The sequence below is a fragment of the Lithobates pipiens genome, unplaced genomic scaffold (genome assembly GCF_037356315.1).
Source record: "Lithobates pipiens isolate NorthernLeopardFrog02 unplaced genomic scaffold, aLitPip1_a1.2 Scaffold_27, whole genome shotgun sequence".
In the NCBI taxonomy this organism is placed as follows: Eukaryota; Metazoa; Chordata; class Amphibia; order Anura; family Ranidae; genus Lithobates; species Lithobates pipiens.
The window spans coordinates 220860598-220879207 of record NW_027507788.1 but is presented as its reverse complement, the minus strand read 5'-3'; the positions used below and the strand labels follow the sequence as shown (position 1 = coordinate 220879207).

The 18610-nt window shown below is 43.6% G+C and overlaps 1 protein-coding gene across 4 annotated transcripts in view; it reads right to left on the bottom strand.

Annotated features, from left to right (window-relative positions):
- The window catches only part of AJAP1 (adherens junctions associated protein 1), a 456256-nt gene extending 439259 nt beyond the window's left edge, over nucleotides 1-16997 (bottom strand). For all 4 annotated transcript variants that reach the window (XM_077458283.1, XM_077458281.1, XM_077458280.1 and 1 more), the window contains exon 1: nucleotides 16563-16997. Coding sequence is in view for 3 of the 4 variants with exons in the window: in XM_077458281.1 (XP_077314407.1) it covers nucleotides 16563-16591 (29 nt within the window). In the remaining variant the exon portion in view is untranslated. The remainder of the gene's footprint in view (nucleotides 1-16562) is intronic.
- Between the last annotated feature and the right edge of the window lie 1613 nt (nucleotides 16998-18610).

Here is an 18610-nt window from a genome sequence, read left to right as displayed (position 1 = left end):
TTTGTCATGTTACAACCAAAAACGTAAATGTATTTTATTGGGATTTTATGTGATGGACCAACACAAAGTGACACATAATTGTGAAGTGGAAGGAAAATGATAAATGATACAAAGAAATATGTGAAAAGTGTGGGGGGGGGGGGCATTTGTATGGCGCCCCCCGGAGTCAGTACTTTGTAGAACCCCCTTTCTCTGCAATTACAGGTGCAAGTCTTTTTCACTTTTCCACATTTGGCATGTCATTTTTTTGGGGGGGTGGGGGTGGGTACCCTGTTTTTCCGGGCGGCGGAAAGAAGTTTACCTCTGCCCCCTCTCTCCCTGCCATCTTCTGGGACACATCACTGGTCCCAGAATATTGCCCGGCCATACACAACATGCAGCGCGGCTTGCGCGTGTGCAGCGTGCGCCAGACTGTGATGCCACGGCCGGTACACAGGTACAATGCCGGCACCGTGGAGAAGAGGGGGAGAGGTGCGAGGCTCTGTGCGCCCACATCGCTGGACCGCAGGACAGGCGAGTGTCCGATTATTAAAAGTCAGCAGCTACACTTTTTGTAGCTGCTGACTTTTAAATGGATGGAAATCCGGTTTAATAAACATTGATCAGACAGGAGATAGAGAGATACAATGTATCATTGTTTATAAACATTGATTAGATGGGAAATAGAGAGATATTGTTTATAAACACTGATCAGACGGGAAATAGAGGGATACAAAGTAACATTGTTTATAACCACTGATCAGACCGGAGATACAGGGATACAAAGTAACATTGTTTATAAACATCGATCATATGGGAAATAGAGAGATACAAAGTAACATTGTTTATAAACATTGATTAGATGGGAAATAGAGAGATATTGTTTATAAACACTGATCAGACGGGAGATAGAGCAATACAAAGTAACATTGTTTATAACCACTGATCAGACCGGAGATACAGGGATACAAAGTAACATTGTTTATAAACATCGTTCATATGGGAAATAGAGAGATGCAAAGTAACATTGTTTATAAACATTGATTAGATGGGAAATAGAGAGATATTGTTTATAAACATTGATCAGACGGGAGATAGAGAGATACAAAGTAACATTGTTTATAAACATTGATTGGATGGGAAATAGAGAGATGTTGTTTATAAACACTGATCAGACGGGAGATAGAGCAATACAAAGTAACATTGTTTATAAACATTGATTGGATGGGAAATAGAGAGATGTTGTTTATAAACACTGATCAGACGGGAGATAGAGCAATACAAAGTAACATTGTTTATAACCACTGATCAGACCGGAGATACAGGGATACAAAGTAACATTGTTTATAAACATCGATCATATGGGAAATAGAGAGATACAAAGTAAGGCCGCGTACACACGGGCGGACTGTCTGACGGACTTGGTCCGCTGAAACGTGTTTCAGCGGACAATCCGCTCGTGTGTGGGCTTCAGCTGACTTTTTCAGCGGACAGTCTGACGGACTTAGTCTTTCGGAATTTCCGTAATATTGTCCGTCCAACTTTGGTTTCAGCGGACAGTCCGCTCGTGTGTAGGCAAGTTGGACGGACTAAGAATGGCGCATGCTCAGAAAGGATTTACACGGCCGAAGGTTGCATTGCAGTGTATTGGAGGTCGTATTTCTAGTCCCGTCGTACGTGCCGTACACGTCATCGCGCACGCTTTCAGCGGACTGTCTGTTCATCGTGTGTGGTCAAGTCCGTTCATTCGAAAGTAGGACGGACTGTCTGTCGGATTGTCGGACGGACTTAGTTGGGCGGACAATCCTCTCGTGTGTAGGCGGCCTAACATTGTTTATAAACATTGATTAGATGGGAAATAGAGAGATATTGTTTAAAAACATTGATCAGACGGGAGATAGAGAGATACAAAGTAACATTGTTTATAAACATTGATCAGACCGGAGATACAGGGATACAAAGTAACATTGTTTATAAACATTGATCATATGGGAAATAGAGAGATACAAAGTAACATTGTTTATAAACATTGATTAGATGGGAAATAGAGAGATGTTGTTTATAAACACTGATCAGACGGGAGATAGAGGGATACAAAGTAAAATTGTTTATAACCACTGATCAGACCGGAGATACAGGGATACAAAGTAACATTGTTTATAAACATTGATCATATGGGAAATAGAGAGATACAAAGTAACATTGTTTATAAACATTGATTAGATGGGAAATAGAGAGATGTTGTTTATAAACACTGATCAGACGGGAGATAGAGAGATACAAAGTAACATTGTTTATAAACATTGATTAGATGGGAAATAGAGAGATGTTGTTTATAAACATTGATCAGACGGGAGATAGAGAGATACAAAGTAACATTGTTTATAAACATTGATTAGATGGGAAATAGAGAGATGTTGTTTATAAACACTGATCAGACAGGAGATAGAGAGATACAAAGTAACATTGTTTATAAACATTGATTAGATGGGAAATAGAGAGATGTTGTTTATAAACATTGATCAGACGGGAGATAGAGAGATACAAAGTAACATTGTTTATAACCACTGATCAGACCGGAGATACAGGGATACAAAGTAACATTGTTTATAAACATCGATCATATGGGAAATAGAGAGATACAAAGTAACATTGTTTATAAACACTGATCAGATGGGAGATAGAGGGATACAAAGTATTATTGCTACCTTTGTGAAACCCTCAGGAGGTCCAGCGGTTAGGACAGAAGGCAGGGAAATGGTGGCTCTAGTAGTCAAGCTAAGGGAGCTCAAAAACAGCAAAAACATCCTTTGTAAGTGTCTATGGTCCCTTTCTCTCTTCCGAATTACTAAAAATGAAATTCGGATTTCTCCATTGGTTCCCCTGCAACGAACGTCATTCAAAATTCTGAATCCGATCTTCTGCTGCGGTTTTTACGCAGACAATCCCAGACACCAACCAAGGGCATGTGAGGCGCAGAGGAGAGCGCCTGCTTCACTTTTCCTCGATCGCTGTGCTCTCGGCAGACCCCGCGTTGCACTTCTCTACAAAAGATTCTATAAAATGCGCTTTGCGTTCCCTTCTATTATTCTGCCCACTCTCCGACGGATAAAATGTCAATTAAGTGTTATTCCTGGAATCTCCTCTTTCCTTCACCATCTTCACTATGGTGATTTAACACAAAGAGCTCAACTACAAGAGCAAAGAAAATTCGACATCAGATTGAGGACGTTCGTTCGTTTATTATTATTATCATATAGGTTGAGCTGTGTGGGTGGTAAATGCGACCTAACAATCTGCATTACAGGTTATATAACCATCGACCACAGATACAGAATATCCAGGAGACACAATATGCCTTCATTACTGGAATATAACGTGAAAGGTCAAGATTCAAGAGCTAAGAAAATCCATTCATTTGTTGCTTTATCTACTAATCCGCAGCAAAATGTTACTGATGGGGTTGGCAGCGGCCTTCACTCGTTTATTTCTCTGGAAGTCTTAGGAGAAAGAAAACAATTATATGTGTAAATATCTGGTGATCAATACAAGGCTGCTGATAAGGGGGGGAGGGGGGGTTACAACCAGTCCTCCGATACCAGATTTGGGCCCCATCAGTTCAATGGGGGGGGGGGGGCAGGAAGGACTAGCTTTATTATTATTATTATTATTATACAGGATTGATATGGCGCCAACAAATTGCACAGCGTTTTACAACATGACAGCAGACAGTTACAATATAATTCAATACAGGAGACATCAGAGGGCCCGGTTCACTAGAGCTTACAATCTACCGCCTTATCACTGAAACCGATCCTCCTGTGGCTTCCCCTACAGCGCAGCTGACCTTCTCTTCCTCTGCCTGTGCTGCACAGGAGGTTCATTTTCTTTACTGTAGCCTCCCATCCCCGCTGCTCTGATCACCCCTACCCCCCCTTCAGTGGCGACTCATAAGGCAGGGTCCCCCCCCATCCTGTCTTGTCCCCTAATCACCAAACACATGGATTCCAATGGGGTTTTTTGTTTTGTTTTTTTGTTTAAGGGCCTGATTAGAGCCTCAAATTGGCTTAAAAAAAAGATTGGGCTTGGGGCGCCCCAAGTCCAGCTAGTTGTGTGATTCTCATACTGGCCAATCAGGAAGCTGGTGTCAGAAACCATGAAATCAGGCCGAGACAGAAGTACAGTTAAATCACACTTGTTTAATAATAAAAGTAAAAAGAACGAACGTAGTCATAACACAGCAAGAGTTTAGCAACCGAAACGGATAGTCAGTCAAGCCAGAAGTCAGGGATCAATGTAGTGGAACACCAAGCAGGATCTGGAGCCAGAAGGGATGTCAGCAAAGCAAGACTTCAAAAGGATCACAGGAGATAGTCTCTGTGATGTTGACCAAGGCGAAGGCAGAGCTCCTCTGAACTGGACGGCTTAAATAGGCAGGACTGACGAGCAGGATCATCAACAGCTGAGTAACTGTGGAGCTGGCAATTAGCCGACAGCTGAGCGGCCAGGACAGAGAAGGAAGGGCTGAGCCCAGCCCTGACAGGAGGTCATGAGACCTGTTTCCCGATTGGCTGAAAGGAAAAGCGATGCTACTGGCCTAGGAGGAGGAGGGAGGAGAGCCCAGATGCCAAGGAGGAGGAGATGCAGGGGAAACTGCCGCCCTTCGCCCGGAGGAAGAGCTGCCTGTGACCTAGATAGGGTAAGTGCGGGGCTGGTGACCGCCCCCAAAAATATATACCACCGGCCTCCTTTGTCCCCCTTCCCACTGCAGTCCAGGCCCTCTTGTGTGCCTCCTTCTCCCCACAGCCCTTTTCAGCTTCTCCTCCTCTTCCTCCCACTGGCTGCAGCTGTTGCGGGGCACACAGGAGGATTGGGGATGGGGGGGTAAATATGTATTTACCTGCCCCTTTTCTTCACTGAATACGCACAGTGCGTGATCAGTACCGATCACTCCTGTGTTCATTCATAACTGAACTGTGCCCATTGTGCTGATCCTCGGGCATCCATAATACTGACCAAGAACAAGCATGCAGATTAAGAAAATAATTCCTGATCTGTAAACTTGTTTTGGGTTAATGAGTCAACATAGTGGAGCCAGAAGGTGAGCATGACAGCCAGGCGATTGGTATCTACAGAAGGAAAAGTCAAAGGCTTCTCTCTGGAAAAGATTCCTTTAAAGTGTCCATTAGGTCAGGGCAAACAAAAAAAAAAAAAAAATGTATGAGGTACTTCTTTGCAATAGGGGACATTTCCTTGTGTTCTATGGCTTTAACCACTTGCTTACTGGGCACTTAAACCCCCCTCAGTCCCAGACCAATTTTCAGCTTTCAGCGCTGATGCACTTTGAGTGACAATTGCGCGGGCATACAACACTGTACCCAAATGAAATTTTTATCATTTTTTTCCCACAAATAGAGCTTTCTTTTGGTGGTATTTAGTTACAGCTCGGAGTTTTATTTTTTGCTAAACAAACAAAAAAAGATGCAAAAAAAAAAAAAAAAAAATCATGTTTTAATAGTTTGTTATAAAATTTTGCAAACGGGTCATTTTTCTCCTTCATTGAAGTGCGCTGATTAGGCGGCACTGATAGGCTGCATTGGTGGGCACTGATGGGCTGCATTGGTGGGCACTGATGGGCTGCATTGGTGGGCACTGATGGGCTGCACTGGTGGGCACTGATAGGCATAGTTAAGGCGGCACTAATAGGCACAGATAAGGCGGCACCGATGGGCACAGATAAGGCGGCACTGATGGGCAAAGATGGGCACAGATAAGATGGCACGGATGGGTGGCACGGATAAGTGGCACGGATGGGTGGCACGGATGGGCACTGATAGGTACCACAGATAGATGGGACTGATGGGCACTGATAGGTGGCACTGATAGGTGGCTCTGATAGGTGGCACTGCTGGGCACTGATGGGCAGCACTGCTGGGCACTGATGGGCGGCACTGCTGGGCACTGATGGGCGGCACTGGGGTGCAGCACCTTTGAGGCAGATTGGGTGGCACTGTGGGTGGCACTGTGGGGTGGCACTGTGGGTGGCACTGTGGGTGGCACTGTGGGTGGCACTGTGGGTGGCACTGTGGGCACTATGGGCACTGACAGGGGGCACTGACGGGGGGCACTTACTTTTTCTTTTATTTTACTTCAGGATGGCACTGCGGGAGGCAGGTGGGCACAGGCAGGTGGCAGGTGGTCCCTTGTATTGATGGCCGTGATCGGGACTGATGTCCCGATCACGGCCGCCGGTGATCGGCTTTTTTTTTCTCTCCTCGCGCTGTCAGCGCGAGGAGGAATAATAGCCGATTACCGGCTCCGTTCTATCACATGATCAGCTGTCATTGGCTGACAGCTGATCACGTGATAAGGGGTCGGGATCGACCCCTTACACGGATCGGTGATCAGGCGAGTCTCACGGACTCGCCGATCACAGAGCGCGCCGCGCGCGCCCCTCAGGGGGCGCGCAGGCCGCTCGTAACCAGGACGACGTCAATAGACGTAGTCCTGAAAATGTAGGTCCGCGCTAATGCCGTCATTTGGCAATAGCGCGGATCTGAAGTGGTTAAAGACCCAAAAATGAACTCAGCTCCTGCGTCCTGTTTTGAGTGGTGTCAGCCCTGCCCAGCTGTCTTTTGCTAAACTGCTGAGTCATGCCCCTTTTTCACACCTGCTAAGAACTGGAAATGCCAATCAGACGAGAAAAGTGCGAGAAAACATCGGGAGTGTGCAGAGGACACAGGGCACGCTCTGATTACCCGCCGATCACTCAACCGATTTGTTGAATTTTTTGGTTTTGCACTTATTGAAGAGTAATATCTGAAAACACTTTTATTGGAAGATTTACCAGGCCAGAAAAAAAGTTGCAAATTTAAAAAAAATGATTTTTTTTAATGTGTTTTAGTCTAAAATAAGTCATTTTCTTGTAGAGAAGGGAGGAAGAGAGAGAGAGAGAGAACTTTATTTCCTTTTTTTTTTACAATATTTGAAGCTTCGGGCAACACATTATTCCCCCGAATTGCTCAAATGAAAGTCTTCTCCGACTTCTCATCTCATTCCCATTCAAAGAAACGTTCCTTCTACTGCAATTTTAATGTGACGTTCTGCAGAGCTCTAATCAATCAATATACTGGCCAGGGATGGATTTTATTGCCTTGAAACATCTCTGGCAGAGAAAAGGGAGCAATCCAGGTAATGCTTTCCACACTGAAGCCGTGACCTTAAAGCCCCGTGGATAACAGTGACTAATGACCCCAATCCATAGCTGAGCACTTTCCTCATCTCCAAAACTTCCTCCTCATCTCCCAAACGCCTCCTTATCTCCTCCCCTTCCTGATTTTTCAAATCTTCCCCCCCCCCCCCTCATTTCTATAACCTCTCCTTATCTTCTCCTGCTCTTCATCTCTTTCCCCCTGCCCAAATCCATCACTCCCTCCTTATCTTCTCCCAATCCTCATCTCTTTCCCCCTGTCCAAATCCATAAACACTCCTTATCTTCTCCCACTCCTCATCTCTTTCCCCCTGCCCAAATCCATCACCCCCTCCTTATCTACTCCAGCTCCTCATCTCTTTCCCCCTGCCCAAATCCATCACCCCCTCCTTATCTTCTCTCGCACCTAATCTCTTTACCCCTGCCCAAATCCTTAACCCCTCCTTATCTTCTCCCGCTCATGATCTCTTTCCCCCTACCCAAATCCATAATTACCTACGTATCTTCTCCCACTCCTCATCTCTTTCCCCCTGCCAAAATCCATAACCTCTCCTTATATTCTCCTGCTCCTCATCTCTTTCCCCCTGCTCAAATCCATAACCTCCTCCTTATCTTCTCCCGCTCCTCATTTCTTTCCCCCTGCCCGAATCCATAACCCCGCCTTATCTTCTCCCACTCCTCATCTCTTTCCCCCGTCAAAATTTATAACCCCTCCTTATCTTCTCCTGCTCCTCATCTCTTTCCCCCTGCTCAAATCCATAACCTCCTCCTTATCTTCCCCCGCTCCTCATCTCTTTCCCCCTGTCCAAATCCATAATCCCTCCTTATCTTCTCCCACTCCTCATCTCTTTCCCCCTGCCCAAATCCATAATCTTTCCTTATCTTCTCCAGCTCCTCATCTCTTTCACCCTGCCCAAATCCATAACCCCTCCTTATCTTCTCCCGCTCCTCATCTCTTTCCCTCTGCCCAAATCCATAACCTCTCCTTATCTTCTCCCACTCCTCATCTCTTTCCCCCTGTCGAAATTTATAACCCCTCCTTATCTTCTCCCGCACCTAATCCCTTTCCCCCTGCCCAAATCCTTAACCCCTCCTTATCTTCTCCCGCTCATGATCTCTTTCCTCCTACCCAAATCCATAATTACCTACTTATCTTCTCCCACTCCTCATCTCTTTCCCCCTGCCAAAATCCATAACCTCTCCTTATCTTCTCCTGCTCCTCATCTCTTTCCCCCTGCTCAAATCCATAACCTCCTCCTTATCTTCTCCCACTCCTCATCTCTTTCCCCCTGTCGAAATTTATAACCCCTCCTTATCTTCTCCCGATCTTCATCTCTTTCCCCCATGCAAATCCATAACCCCTCCTTATCTTCTCCCACTCCTCATCTCTTTCCCCCTGTCCAAATCCATAACCCCGCCTTATCTTCTCCCACTCCTCATCTCTTCCCCCCTGTCGAAATTTATAACCCCTCCTTTTCTTCTCCCGCTCCTCATCTGTTTCCCCCTGCCCAAATTCTTAACCCCTCCTTATCTTCTCCCGCTCATCATCTCTTTCCCCCTGTCCAAATCCATAATCCCTCCATATCTTCTCCCGCTCCTCATCTCTTTCCCCCTGCCCACATCCTTAACCCCTCCTTATCTTCTCCCACTCCTCATATCTTTCCCCCTGCCAAATCCATAACCCCCTCCTTATCATCTCACACACCTCATCTCTTTCCCCCTGTCCAAATGTATAACCCGTCCTTATCTTCCCCCGCTCCTCATCTCTTTCCCCCTGCCCAAATCCATAACCCTTCCTTATCTTCTCCCACTCCTCATCTCTTTCCCCCTGTTGAAATTTATAACCCCTCCTTATCTTCTCCCGCACCTAATCTCTTTCCCCCTGCCCAAATCCTTAACCCCTCCTTATCTTCTCCCGCTCATGATCTCTTTCCCCCTACCCAAATCCATAATTACCTACTTATCTTCTCCCACTTCTCATCTCTTTCCCCCTGCCAAAATCCATAACCTCTCCTTATCTTCTCCTGCTCCTCATCTCTTTCCCCCTGCTCAAATCCATAACCTCCTCCTTATCTTCTCCCGCTCCTCATCTCTTTCCCCCTGCTCAAATCCATAACCTCCTCCTTATCTTCTCCTGCTCTTCATCTCTTTCCCCCTGTCCAAATCCATAACCCCCCTTATCTTCTCCCACTCCTCATCTCTTTCCCCCTGTCAAAATTTATAACCCCTCCTTATCTTCTCCCGCTCCTCATCTCTTTCCGCCATGGGAATCCATAACCCTGCCTTATCTTCTCCCACTCATCATCTCTTCCCCCCTGTCCAAATCCATAACTACCTCCTTATCTTCTCCCACTCCTCATCTCTTTCCCCCTGCCCAAATCCATAATCCCTCCATATCTTCTCCCGCTCCTCATCTATTTCCACCTGCCCACATCCTTAACCCCTCCTTATCTTCTCCCACTCCTCATATCTTTCCCCCTGCCAAATCCATAACCCCCTTCTTATCATCTCAAACACCTCATCTCTTTCCCCCTGTCCAAATGTATAACCCGTCCTTATCTTCTCCCACTCCTCATCTCTTTCCTCGGGCCCAAACCGATATGCCTTCCTTATCTTCTCCCGCTCCTCATCTCTTTTCCCCTGCCCAAATCCATAACCCTTCCTTATCTTCTCCCCCTCCTCATCTCCCCATCCCAATATCCAGGACCCCTCCCCCCATCCTTATCTTTATAACCACTCTTCATCACCTCCCCATACCCATATCTATAACCCCTCCTTAAAGGGGATGTAAACCCATCCACAGTTTTATTCCCCCACGTGCCGGAAATGTAACACTCCCATTGGTTGTGCTCTCAACCAAATTGTCAAACCATCCAATGGCTGGTGTGAAAACTGATCACATGTGGAGCATCATGGCAGTTTTTGATTAAACAGGGGCAAAGATGGCAGCTTCCTTGGCTGAAAACAATAGGAGGGTTTACTTACAATTTAAAGTAGTTCTAAAGGCAGAAGGTTTTTATCTTAATACATTATATGCATTATGATGAAAAACCTTCTGGGTGTAGCAGACCCCTTAATACTTACCTGAGCCCCAGCGATGTTGCATGACAACCTCAGCTGCCCGGTACTCTCCCTCCTGATGGGCACCATTGGCAGGACTTTAGTATAATTTTAACTCCTTCCCCTCCTCATGTCCACCTCCTCTCATTCCCTCTCTTCCTCCCTCCATCTCTCTCATTCCCTCTCTTCCTCCCTCCATCTCTCTCATCTCTCTTCCTCCCCCCATCTCTCTCATTCCTTCTCTTCCTCCCTCCATCTCTCTCATTCCTTCTCTTCCTCCCTCCATCTCTCTCATTCCTTCTCTTCCTCCCTCCATCTCTCTCATCTCTCTCTTCCTCCCTCCATCTTTCTCTTCCTCCCTCCATCTCTCTCTCATTCCCTCTCTTCCTCCCTCCATCTCTCTCATCTCTCTCTCTTCCTCCCTCCATCTCTCTCATTCCTTCTCTTCCCCCCTCCATCTCTCTCATTCATTCTCTTCCTCCCTCCATCTCTCTCATTCCCTCTCTTCCTCCCTCCATCTCTCTCTTCCTCCCTCCATCTCTCTCATCTCTCTCTTCCTCCCTCCATCTCTCTCATCTCTCTCTTCCTCCCTCCATCTCTCTCATCTCTCTCTTCCTCCCCCATCTCTCTCATTCCTTCTCTTTGTCCCTCCATCTCTCCCATTCCTTCTCTTCGTCCCTCCATCTCTCTCTTCCTCCCTCCATCTCTCTCTTCCTCCCTCCATCTCTCTCATTCCCTGTCTTCCTCCCTCCATCTCTCTCATCTCTCTCTTCCTCCCTCCATCTCTTTCATCTCTCTCTTCCTCCCCCATCTCTCTCATTCCTTCTCTTCGTCCCTCCATCTCTTCCATTCCTTCTCTTTGTCCCTCCATCTCTCTCTTCCTCCCTCCATCTCTCTCTTCCTCCCTCCATCTCTCTCATTCCCTCTCTTCCTCCCTCCATCTCTCTCATCTCTCTCTTCCTCGCCCCATCTCTCTCATTCCCTCTCTTGCTCCCTCCATATCTCTCATTCCCTCTCTTCCTCCCTCCATCTCTCTCTCATTCCCTCTCTTGCTCCTTCCATCTCTCTCATCTCTCTCTTCCTCCCTCCATCTCTCTCATCTCTCTCTTCCTCCCCCATCTCTCTCATTCCTTCTATTCGTCCCTCCATCTCTCCCATTCCTTCTCTTCCTCCCTCCATCTCTCTCATCTCTCTCTTCCTCCCTCCATCTCTCTCATCTCTCTCTTCCTCCCCCATCTCTCTCTTCCTCCCCCATCTCTCTCATTCCTTCTCTTCGTCCCTCCATCTCTCCCATTCCTTCTCTTCGTCCCTCCATCTCTCTCTTCCTCCCTCCATCTCTCTCTTCCTCCCTCCATCTCTCTCATTCCCTCTCTTCCTCCCTCCATCTCTCTCATCTCTCTCTTCCTCCCTCCATCTCTCTCATCTCTCTCTTCCTGCCCCATCTCTCTCATTCCTTCTCTTCGTCCCTCCATCTCTCCCATTCCTTCTCTTCCTCCCTCCATCTCTCCCATTCCTTCTCTTCCTCCCTCCATCTCTCTCATCTCTCTCTTCCTCCCCCATCTCTCTCATCTCTCTCTTCCTCCCTCCATCTCTCTCTTCCTCCCTCCATGTCTCTCATTCCCTCTCTTCCTCCCTCCATCTCTCTCATTCCCTCTCTTCCCCCCTCCATCTCTCTCATCTCTCTCTTCCTCCCTCCATCTCTCTCATTCCCTCTCTTCCTCCCTCCATCTCTCTCATTCCCTCTCTTCCTCCCTCCATCTCTCTCATCTCTCTCTTCCTCCCTCCATCTCTCTCATTCCCTCTCTTCCTCCCTCCATCTCTCTCATTCCCTCTCTTCTTCCCTCCATCTCTCTCTTCCTCCCTCCATCTCTCTCATTCCCTCTCTTCCTCCCTCCATCTCTCTCATCTCTCTCTTCCCCCCTTCATCTCTCCCATTCCTTCTCTTCCTCCCTCCATCTCTCTCATTCCCTCTCTTCCTCCCTCCATCTCTCTCTCATTCCTTCTCTTCCTCCCTCCATCTCTCTCTCTCTGTATAGTATAGGCCCCTTTGAAGCATTCACCTGACTTATGAGAGCAATGATACAAAGTTACTCATAACAGCCAATCAGATTTCACCATTCAGCAATTGAGAAGGATCAGATATTTGATTGGGACTCTGCACAATGAACTCGCCTCCTTGTCTGCTCAGTTCGGCCTCTATAGTTATGAACTGATACCAAAGAATTATTATCAACGACTGCAGGAAATCGATAACATTCTAATATTATATCATATATTATTCTATTATTTATTATAACACTCGGTATCAATAAATATCTGAATATTGATCACACAAAAAAATAAAATAAAGTCCTGGCAAAGAGTAACATTTGGAATCTATACTTTGAAGCTGATGAGGATCTGTCACTAGGCAGAACACCTGTGTGGTTAGGCTCTGATAGACGCGGTCACCTGCCGACTTGTTCTCTAAAGGAAGTCAGAGGCCGCCACTCGGGGGAGGGGAGATTTACAAAAAACTGGAGCACTCAGAATCTGGTGCAGCTCTGGGAGCCAATCAGCTTCTACCTTCAGCTTGTTCAATAAAGCTTTGACAGTAAAACCTGGAAGCTGATTGGTTTTCCAAGCAGATCTGCACCAGATTCTGCACTCTCCGGTTTTAGTACATCCCCCTCCTGCGAGTAAAGTCTCCTCGCTTGCTTCTGCCGGAGCCTAATCACACAGGTGGTTTTGCTTGGTGACGGGTTTCTATTAGCAGGGCAAAGAAATAATAGGCATCTCCATCTACGTGCCGCTCTCTGTTCAGCCGGCGTCACCGCTGTTAACAAAGCCACGCCAGAGCCATAAATTATACTTTGGTACGAAATGCATCGGGGATTATTTAATAACACAGGGCAGAGAGCAGGAGCGCGCCGTGAACCTCGCTAACCAATCAGATCTCAGCTGTCAGCAGTTCTCTTTTGGCCGGGACCACATAAGAGCTGACTTTGATCGGTCGCTATGGGTTACCGCACACTGCCAATAGTAAAGCGCGTCCTTAAAAGTCATCCCGATATGATAAATTATCTCAATTAATAAAGTCTGGAAGGAACATTCTGCAGGTATCTATCCTGGAAAACAGCAATGTATGCTTGTCAGTTTAAATTATGTATGACCAACCATTCTCTAAAGAGTTTTTTTTTATTTTATTTTTTTTAAGCCCTATATTGGAATTATTGCACAAAAAAACTAAAAAAAAAACAAAAAAAAATAAAAAACACCATTTCAGAATATTTGTGATTATGCAATAGGTAATGTGTGCTAGTCAACCTATTCATGACCAGCCATTCTCTAAATCTTTTTATTTATCCATAAATTGGAATTATTGCAAAAATATATATATAAAAATAATAATAATAATTAAAACAGTTCTAAGCAATTTCAGAATAATGTGAATATGCAATAGACAACTTGTGCTAGTCAACGTATCTGTGACCAACCATTTTCCAATTTTTTATTTTTTTATTTTTTATCCATTAATGGAAACTATTGTAAAAAAAAAATATATATATATATCACAGTTCTTAGTATTTTTAGAATACATGTGAATATTCAATAGATAATGCATGCTAGTCAACTTATATATGACTGGCCATTCTCTAAAGTTGTTAATTTATCCATAAATTTGAATTATTGCAAAAAATAATAGTAATAATAATAAAAACAGTTCTAAGCAATTTTATAATAACGTGAATATGCAATAGATAATGTGTGCTTGTCAATGTATATGTGACCAACCATTCTCTAAAGTTGTTTTTTTTTTATCCAAAAATTTAAACTATTGCAAAAAAAAAAAAATACTAAAATCTTTTTAAAATATCACAGTTCTTAGTATTTTTATAATATATGTGTATATGAAATAGATAATGCATACTAGTCAACTTATATATGACTGATCATTCTCTAAAGTGTTTATCCATAAATTGGAATTATTAAAAAAAAAAAAAAAAAAAAAAAAACAAACAAACAAACAAACAAATAATAATAATAAAAACAGTTCTAAGCAATTTCAGAATAATGTGAATATGCAATAGACAACATGTGCTAGTCAACGTATTTGTGAACAACCACTAACGTTTATTTATTTTGTATTTATTTTTTTGATCCATAAATTGAGACTATTGCAAAAAAATAAAAATATATTTTTTTTCAAATATCACAGTTCTTAGTATTTTCTTTCTTTTTTTTTGTTTTATTTTCTTTTTTTTTTAATCCATAAATTGAAACTATTGCAAAAATAAAATTAAAATACTAAAATCTTTTTAAAATATCACAGTTCTTAGTATTTTTAGAATATATGTGAATATGCAATAGATAATACATGCTAGTCAACTTATATATGACTGACCATTCTCTAAAGTTTTTTATTTATCTATAAATTGGAATAATTGCAAAAACGAAAAATAATAATAATAATAATAATAATAATTATAATAATAATATTAGAAACAGTTCTGAGCAATTTCAGAATACCATGCAATAAATAATGTGTGTTAGTCAACTTATTTGTGACCAACGATTCTCTAAAAATGTTTGAATCCATAAATTGTAATTAATAGAATAAATTGGAAAAAATAAATAAAATATGTGTGAAGAATATGTGAGAATATGCAATAGATAATGTGTACTAGTTAACTTTTTTTTTATGTCTGACTGTTCTCTAAAATTTTTTTTTTTGTTCTTTTTAATCCATAAAACTGCAATTTAAAAAAAATGAATAAAAAATAAAAAAAACTTACATTTTTTTTTTTTTTTTTTTTTTAGCAATTTCAGACTATATACAAATATGCATGTATTGCCATTAATCCTCCCTCCCTCCTCTCTCTCTTTTACTTGCCTCTATAACAATATATACCAAATCTATAATCGATTCCAATGCATTGATTAACTCTTTCCATTGCAATATATCCAATCCTTGCAAAAAATAAAAAAAGCTATTTAGATTTGCCAGCAACCTCATTTGTTTCCCTATTCAGTGACACACAACAGAAGCTGCTTCATAATATTAACATATACAAAAGCCCACCAAGGGAAAAAAAAATAAAAAATAAAGTGCATCACAAAAGCAAAACCTATATATTTTGTGAACAGAGCCTGGTTCCTCCAACCTTGGAGTCTACCGCCCCCCAGCGGCGGACGGAGGCAACACATGTTTGTTTTAACTTTTATCATTTGGAAACGTTGTATCACATTAAATATCAGCAACAAGATCCTTCTTCTCCATCTTTGTCAATAATCAGGATGGCCAACCCAAAACTGTGCTAACATTTTTCAGAGTGATCCTCAATATTTATAGCAAGTTTGTTTCTTTTTTGTGTGTGTCATGCATACAATATACCACAAACTTCAATCATAAGAAAAGCCAATTGCACCCACTGGGGGAGGAAGACAGTTTCTCTGGCAATGAAACCTATGAAAAAAAAAAAAAAAATCTTTTTTTTTTTTTTTTTTTTTTTTTTTTTTTAACTGAGAATAATGACTCCTCTATGAGCCATCAGCACCTACAGCAGCTGCAATGCAAACTGCTTGTGTTGGAATAAGAACCATGCATGTGCCCCTGTGCCATGGCAATTGTATGATGAAATGATAAATCATATGCGATTTTGCTTTGCTGAACTATTGCTACAGCTCTATCCCACTTTTTAAAAATGTGAGCCACAGGTACCTGCTGTTAAAAAAAAAAAAAAAAAAAAAAAAAAAAAAAAAACTCCTAATTCCCTGACCTTGGAAAGAACAAGTCTATAGAATTAATACATAGCATATCAACTGACACAAAAAAAAAAAAAATAAAAAAAAAAAAGGGGGGGGGGGGGTTCTAGCAGGCAATCACAGCATTACTAATCCACTTTACATTCTTGGCAACTTGTGTCTAAGCCAGAGAGGTCATGACAACTTGAGATACAAGTCGGTCCTCCTCCCCACCTGAAGTCTGAGCAGCAATTTTATTTTTTTTATTTTTATTTTTATTGTTTGCATAGCAGTAATTAATAGCCAGGGCACGTCCAATGTGCACCCTATCTGGTACCAAGAGGGGAGGGGGGGGGGGCAAAGCAACTACTTGCTCTTGGCAATCAGGGGGTTAATAATCCATTAATGTCTCATAGGCAGCAAAAAAAATAAATAAAATCAAGCAATTTTTTTTTTTGCAAATATCACAGCTTGCTAGGAAACAACTAGTCCCCCGGCACAGCGAGCATTGCAGAAAATTAAGCCGCAAATACATTATATTTTTATTTTTTTTAAAGGGGGGGGGGTGGGGGGTCAAGGTTCTCCTTACCTTATTCCTAAAAGCTGCTTAATCCACATGGTCACGTTTGGAATGGATCAAATCTTCATGCACTTAGCCATCTGCGCAGCTCCGAAACTCAGTAACAGGATAAAAAAGACGGGCACAAAAAAAAAGAATAAAAAATACAAATATATACAGGGGAAAAAGGGGAGGGGGGGCACGATAGAGAGGCAAAGCAATGGTATTCCTTTGGAGGTCTGCAGGGTTCTGCTCTTCTTCTTTAGCTGTTTGGATAGAGAGAAGTGGCATCTGCGTGTACCATAGACATTCCTGCATAGATAGGTTTATTGGGAGATGGGCAAAGCTGGCACCAGTGGGTGATGGCTGATGGGGATGGTGGGCAGCAGTGGGGCGATGGTGGGCAGCAGGGACAGCCAGGGGTGAGGAGGAAGCCTCATCAGGTCTTCTGGATCTTTTTTTTTTTTTTTTTTTTTTGGGCTCCTCAGATGCTCCTCTCCAAAGCAGCTCTTCTCTTCGCAGGCAGACAGATCCCTTGAAACTGCATGTAAAAAAAGGACAGCAAGAGAGGAGGATCAGATGGGGGGGGGGGAATGGAGTGAGCAGACAAGTTGGAGATGCAGACAAGGACGATCCTCAGTCCAGCTTCCCTCTCTGGATTATTGGAGCCTCATTTCTTTTCTTTTTTTATTGTATTTTTCTTTTTTTTTTTCTTTTATATAAGGCTGCAGAGGAGAAGAAGAAGAGCAATCGAGGGTGGAAGCTTCATACAGACAGAGCCACACAGTGCCAACGACAGAGAGTGTGGGATGCACTGTGTGTGCACTCACTGCCAGTGGGGGGCGCTGCTCTTAGTTCTGTGGAGGTAAGTGGGGAAAATTCCAGCCTAATAATAATTAATAATAATAATAATAATATGAATAATAATAATAAAAAAAAAAATTCTGCCCAGGACTGGTGATCAATAAATCATTCCAAGCTTGCTGAGCATTGCTGGATGGTGTAAAAGGTTTTAACCCTTTGGCTGCCAATGCTGGGTGTAGCAAATTCTTACATGTTGTCCCCCTAAAATGTAACAAAAAAGAAAAAAAAAAGTCTTCTGGTCCTCCTCACCACCTTAGCTGTAGTGATGACCTTCCAAGATCTGATTGCATCCCTCTTTGAGTTCCTTGGCTACCCAATAACCCTGACCCTCTCTATCCCCTCCCTGACTTTGGGGTAGGGGGGGGTGAGGTGGCCAATCCCCAAGCAGTGACTAAAGTCCCAGATTCAGCTGCCTGTCCTGGGCACATCACACCAGGCCCCGCCCCCCCCCCAGCAAAAAAAAAAAAAAAAGTCACAGCTGCCTTTAAAACGTCGCTCCGGACAGATGTGCGCGCTAGATGTAGAAGGAAGACGTGGCTGCGGGCAGCATTTAAAGGGGATGTGCTTCTCCATTTGGCTAAATTTAGGTGCAAGGAGACCCCCCAGGGAGTTCTTCCTCTGAAATGTCCCCAAAAAATCAGGAGATTTTGGCACATTTCGTCGTTGGACGTGGTTGGACGGAGGAGCGAAAATTAGGGGCTCATTCAGACAAGCGTTGGGACGTGTCCTGTGTGCGCGAACAGCTTTTCTTTTTTTTTTTTGGCGAATGCAACCGCCGTGATCTGCATGCAGACCAGAGGTGGGCACAGCCTATTGCAATTAGGGTGTGCACCCCCAAAGCTCAAAACGTATTTGCGTGTGTGTGCGTGTGTACACACCAGAGGTTGCCCGTCCATTAGGGGCGTCGCCCCCACCCATCCTCGCCACCCCTTATATGCAGTGGATATCCATGGCCGCTCCCTGTTCATGTGTCCGACCTCTTTCAGGCCACCAGGCATATGAATTTTTTATTTTTTTTTGAAGAACCTGATTAGAGCCATAGGTTTCAAAATAGGGTGTAGTGATGAATTTTCTTTTAAACCAAGAAAAACACCGCGCTATCCAAATGTGCAAAAATAGGTTTTTAAAATAGGGTGGACTCGGGACGCAGAGCATTGCGCCTGGAGTCCACCCAGGTGTGTTGCAACAGCAAATGGAAATTTGCTGTTGCAACA